General features: G+C 40.8%; 1 protein-coding gene across 1 annotated transcript in view; it reads right to left on the bottom strand.

Moving 5' to 3' along the window:
- Positions 1 to 628: 628 nt before the first annotated feature.
- Positions 629 to 6,000, bottom strand: part of CTR9 (CTR9 component of Paf1/RNA polymerase II complex) — a 28,826-nt gene continuing 23,454 nt past the window's right edge. The window contains exons 23-25 of the mRNA XM_017847954.1: positions 5,027 to 5,123; positions 4,703 to 4,815; positions 629 to 1,693 (exon numbers count right to left, since the gene is read on the bottom strand). Of these exons, the coding sequence (XP_017703443.1) occupies positions 1,267 to 1,693; positions 4,703 to 4,815; positions 5,027 to 5,123 (637 nt within the window). The 3' untranslated portion in view covers positions 629 to 1,266. The remainder of the gene's footprint in view (positions 1,694 to 4,702; positions 4,816 to 5,026; positions 5,124 to 6,000) is intronic.

Genomic DNA, 6,000 nt, shown 5'->3' with positions numbered 1-6,000 from the left:
CCTCAAGCAATCTTCCTGCCTCAGCCTCCCAAAATGGTGGGATTACAGGCACAAGCCACTGCACTAGGCCCATTATCTATGCTGCCTGCTCCTACTGACACCAACTCCACTAAGAAATGGGAGACTGATCCTGAGGTACAGGCAGGAGCCCTGGCTCAGGCTGAGTCATCTCAGGACTCCTGTCCTTCAAGAAACCTTGTCTTCACTGCTTCCTCCAACCTCCTTTTTGCTCCCACAACCTGTGCAAACATCATTACCCTATTTCTCACGTCACACGGGCAATAAATTTATCTTTATTCAATTTCTAAAGACAAGAAGGGAACTTTATCTCTGCATTCTCACCTCAATGGCTAATATAGCACATTTAATAATACTTGTTGACTACAATAATTAAAGCTCTTACAAACTGCTACATAAAAATGTTACTCTTGTTAATTACTGAATTACTGAAAATAAAAATACATGCTGGTACCTTTGTTTTCTTGCACCTTTAAAATAAACACTCCACAAATCTGTAAGAATTATAAAAGTCTTGAGGCTTAATGTAGGATTTTTCAAATATTTGCATAATTTCTGCTAAACTGCCATGCACAAATATATCAAAACAAAAAAGACACAAAATTACCCATAAAAGTTGGTAAAAGAATTTATTACGTGGCTTAGGTAGGTTTTTGCATTCTACTAACAGAAAAGCATTTTCCACACCTTATTCAACCTAACAAATTATATATTTGTGATTTTATCTACATCGCTGCAGTATTATACTATTGAAAACCTTCCTTTCAAATGTACTTTGGTGCAATTATACAGTAGATATCTCTGCCTTCAGAAAATAAAACATTCTCAGTCTACACTCAAAATGGAATAAAGACATCAATACCAAGTTTGTGCACCACTTGGTAAAAGATTGCAATAAAAATCAAAAGAGTATGCTGCTTAACATATAAAGAAGATGAGCCATCTGCCACAGTTTCAGTCAAACCTTTGTAGGAATGATTTAGCATCTGGGTTTATTTTTACTGCAGTTTTCACATATGATAGGTGGAATTGTACCACAAAGAATAGTCTCATTTGTACAAGAGACTCAAATATTGGACTCTAGCACAGGAAATGTCTCTTGGGGCTTAGTAATATACAAACTGATAGAAAAGAAAATTGCCTTAAGAAAAATTTCACAATTGACTAAACATCTGAAACATTTTTATCACAGCTTTCATATATTAAAAAAGTTTCCTCCAGAGATGAAGCTTATTGATGAAATGAAACCTAGTCACTATCATCTGACCCATGTTCTGAGCCTCTATCTGAGGCCTCATTGTTGGATCCCTCTGGTTCCGATTCATTTCCAGAGCCTTGGCCAGAACCCTCATTATCAGATCCTCTCTCTGATTCGTGGTCTGATTCGGCACTTGGAGAAGCTGGGCAAGAGTCGTTCTCAGAAACTCCTGAGTGGCTTCTCCCTGACTGCACAGATTCATTGTCAGACTGCTCAGAACCAGAGGGCCTTCTCTTTCTGGATGGCTGGTCACTGTCTGAGTCCTGATCTGACCGCTGTCTTCGTGGCCTCCGGGGACTGCCGGCCTCGCTGCCAGACTTGTTCTGGTTCTCATCAGAATCACTCTCTGATGAGGCATGTTTCTTTCGCTGTTCGTCCTCGTCTGAGTCACTGTTGCTGTTGCTGTTCCTGGGATGTCTGGCAAAGATGATCATTGGTTAGAAGCTGAGGATTCTGGCTAACTGGGGCCTTGATAAGCAGAGAATGTACTTTTAAAACATAAGGGCATTTAATATTCTATTTCTTGACCTAAGTAGTGGTTACACAGGTATCATTTTGTGATACTTGTTTTGTGTACTATTCTGTAAATGTAATATATTTCACAATTCAAAAAGGTTTAAAAAGTAAAAAAAGATAAGGCACTTTAGCTATAAGTCAAAATATAAACCGGGATGGTGATTCACTGGGCACTTTTAATCAGAATGAAGCACTTCCCAATTTCATATATAAAATTATGAAAAGGGATACATTTGTTTATCTTTGTAAGCAAATTAACAGAAACAAAGATGAAATCCAGGATCTCAACTGGTTTGAAGACTTTGAAGAATTAACCCTTTTCCAAAGGCAGAAAAGGGTTTCAAACGATATTTCCCTGTCCTATTGCCATCGGTGCTAATAGGTACCTGAAGAGTGAGGTCATTATTCCTGTCCTAAGATTTGCTACTGCACTAGGTCTCCTCCACCATGACCAGACTTGCTCAAGATAGGGAACTGGGGCTAAAGGGGCCCTTTGGTTTATTTGCCTTTGCTCCCAAGCTCTCCCCTCTACTTCTCAGTTGATATGTGAAAGGAAAGGGGAAGTCACGCTTATGCTTAGAATGGTGGCAGCACCCTCAGAGTCTTGGTCTCCTGGAGGCTCTGAGGAAAGAACATTCCCTTAACCACTGTGACCACTCCTTTGGAGCAGACACACTTCTCTGGCACCTTCCTTAGTTCTGGTTTTCATGACAGATATTCCAGTAAAGGAATACTGAATCCCAGAGTTCGGTCTAGGAACGGTGAGGGAGGTGAAATATATTACTCTCTTTCTGTATACATATTAAAGACCTGTGGGTCTTCCCTGGGATCCAATTCACTCCATTCCATCTCGCCAAATAAGCAAACACACTTTATGATGGTCAGGACAAAGCTTAATTGATGCAAGTGGCTCAAACAAACTTGGCCTTGACTTCAGGTACAGATTTGGAAGCAGCTCAGCATCTCACAATGGACCTTTCTGCCGACACATTTAACAGTGCTCAGTCTTTGAAAACCATGTATTTCATTACACTGATCATGCACATCTCTAAACAGACCTGGATAACACCATGGGGACAAGGGCTAAACAGTGCTTTACAGAAAAACAATCCAGATGTGTCAGCCGGTGCCTTCAGAGAAAAGGGAACTGCAAATCTTTTTTGTTTATTTTGTTTTATAAAATTTCTGTAGTGATGGAGTCTCACTGTGTTGCCCAGGCTAGTCTCAAACTTCTGGCCTCAAGTGATCTTCCTGCCTCAGTCTCCCAAAGTGCTGGGATTATAGGCGTGAGCCACCTCACCTGGCCAGAACTGCAAATTTGGTTCTTTATAGATTACCACCCTATGAGTCCAATCCCCACCAGAAGCCTTAGCCTCCTCAACATGCTAACCTCTGCCTCAGGAATCCCAATTCTTCTAAGACTCAACTCAAACACCCTTTCTTTTAGAAAAAAACATCTCTTACAACTCCTACCACCACCCAAACTCAAGACTAGGTATGGTTCCTGGAGAGCAATAATGCAAATTCACATGATAACATTAATCCAACTATAATGTGGGTTTTTTGTTGTTGTTGTTGTTTTTCACAAGAGTCTCACTCTGTCGCCCAGACTGGAGTGCAGTGGTGCCATCACGGCTTACTTCAACCTCTGCCTCCTGGTTTCAAGCGATTCTTGTCCCTCAACCTCCCTAGTAGCTGGGATTACAGGCACACACCACCATGCCTGGTTAACTTTTGTACTTTTAGTAGGGATGGGGTTTCGCCATGTTAGCCAGGCTGGTCTCAAACTCCTGGCCTCAGGTGATCCACCCACCCTGGCCTCTCAAAGTGCTGGGATTACAGGTGTGAGCCACTGCACCCAGTCTACAACATGGTTTTGGTTTATCTGTTCTTCGCCACTGCCTGAAGCAGAAATTCCTTGGAGAATTTATGGGCCTATCTTTTCTCTCTGTCTTACCAGCACTTAGACTATCACACACTGGATGTTCAAATGTCTGTTGAATGAATAAATGAAAACGATGGCTACAGAAGAACACAGTGTAGTACAGTATTAAGAGACCTGGTTGAGAAATCCAAATGGGGGACAACTTGAGCTTGAGGGGCAAGTTTAGGACAAATGATTTTATGCTTCACTGGGTGGGCCATGAACTAAAGAAGAGTCTTGCGGAAGGAGTCTAGGATAAGTCCTCCACGGAGCAGGTACTGTTGACTTACCACTGCACAACAGGGGAGGAAACAGTCAAGAAATAGGCTATCTCTCAACATGGAGAAACCCTGTCTCTACTAAAAATACAAAATTAGCCAGGTGTGGTGGCGCATGCCTGTAAACCCAGCTACTCGGGAGGCTGAGGCAGGAGAATCACTTGGACCCAGGAGGTGGAGGTTGTGGTGAGCCAAGATCGTGCCATTGCACTCCAGCCTGGGCAATGAGAGCAAAATTCCATCTCAAAAATAAATAAATAAATAAACAAATAAATAAAAAGAAATAGCCTATCTCCATATGACCAGGACTTGGCTACCTGTAACACTTTTAGTGTGTCAACAGTAGGGCAGCAAAATGATACATTTTATTTAGAAGGATGTCATCTAGGAAATTTCAGCTAACATCCATGAAGAAATGAGATTTCAAAAAAGGTTTTCTTCTTTGAGAGAAAAGATGTAGTAGGACAAAATGACAAGTTAAACTTTCTTCCAGCTCTCAGATTCTAAGAAGCTGGGGAGAAGACATTTCGGCACAGCAACACTACCAGTTATCTATTTCCTCCAGTTTTCAAGTCTGTCCCCACTCCTCTTATTATTTGTAAATAAAAATAAAGAAAAGTATATTTTTCTAGTATAGACAGGTAGATTAGTAATCACTTTTGATTTATCTACATCATGAGAAGAATTTACAAAGAGAAAATATCCTACCCTTCATCAGCAATTTTAAGTTTATCCTCATCCGAAGAGTCATCACTTGATGAAATTATGGCTTTGGATTTTATTTTTCCCTTCATTGATGGAGGCAGACGTTCTGGCTTGGGCTAAAGAATGTCAAACATAATAGATTTGTCAAGATGCTTACATTAGGCCATCTTGTTAAATTGGGTTTGCATTACAATGATACAATCAAACAGCCACTGATGAACTTTGAAAACAGCATTCGTGCTTGAGAAAGCTGCAAGGAAAGAATGTATTCTAGTGCAATCTTTCATGTCTACCAGGGGACAGAAAAACACAGTACTATAAACTTACAGCCTTTTTCTTATCTGCTCTTGGTGGACGTCGTTTTTTCTGTTTGGGTCCATTTTCTGTTTCATCATCATCAGATCCTTCTTCTCCCTTCGGAAGTCTTAAATAGTGAACACCAAGAGAGAGTTTGTCAAGAGCCTACCTATAAAGTTGCAGACTACTTTGCCATTAAATTATTATTCATTCTGAATCCTCTTCTATATGGGTGCTGTCCTCAATCATACTGTTCACTCCTTAAGGGCAGAAGATATAACTTACTCTTGCTGCACGTGGCTCAGAAATCTGTAAAACGATGTATTTATGCAATGTCTGCTGATTAATTTAGTCACTGCTGAGGTCTCATTAATTTGCATTTGAATCTTGCACTTGGTGGAGTGATAGAGAACATGAGAAAAGACACAGGCTCCTGACTTCAACATCTTTCCCCTCCTCTTCCTTCTTTCCCAACTACTGATTCCAGGCCTGCTACTAATATCCTCACCACAGCTTCAATTTCACAAGTCTGTGTCTTAATGAATTATCAGGTTCTTTCCCAAATACAGTCGGCCAAGGGTTGGGAAGGGCAGTCTAGATAAGATAGCTGAATGGAGGTTCCTGGACAGGATAGCACAATAAGAGAGGGACAAAGTAGCTTAGGAGGCACCTCCACATAAGAAATGGGTAGGGCATCCTTGATCTTAACAGCAGAGAACACTGAGTGGTTTTACAGGTGCTTTCACACACATTCACATCTTATGCATTGAGCAAAAACTATGAGGTAGGCATTGCTGTTACCAATGACAGAGAGGAAACTGAAGCTTAGTGATTTCTCCAAGATTGCACATGCACAGTTAGTGTGGACACAATCCAGGTCTTATTCTAAATCACATGTTTTCCAATAAATATTTAGAGACACAAGAAAGGCAATTATGACTAACTTGTAGCTCTTAGAAGGAAAGCTGTGGAGATGTATGGAAATCCCAGGTACTCAGTGGATT

Source organism: Rhinopithecus bieti, unplaced genomic scaffold (assembly GCF_001698545.2).
Source record: "Rhinopithecus bieti isolate Rb0 unplaced genomic scaffold, ASM169854v2 scaffold_30862, whole genome shotgun sequence".
NCBI lineage: Eukaryota > Metazoa > Chordata > Mammalia > Primates > Cercopithecidae > Rhinopithecus > Rhinopithecus bieti.
Note: the sequence above shows the minus strand (reverse complement) of the source record. Positions and strands in the feature narration are given on the sequence as shown.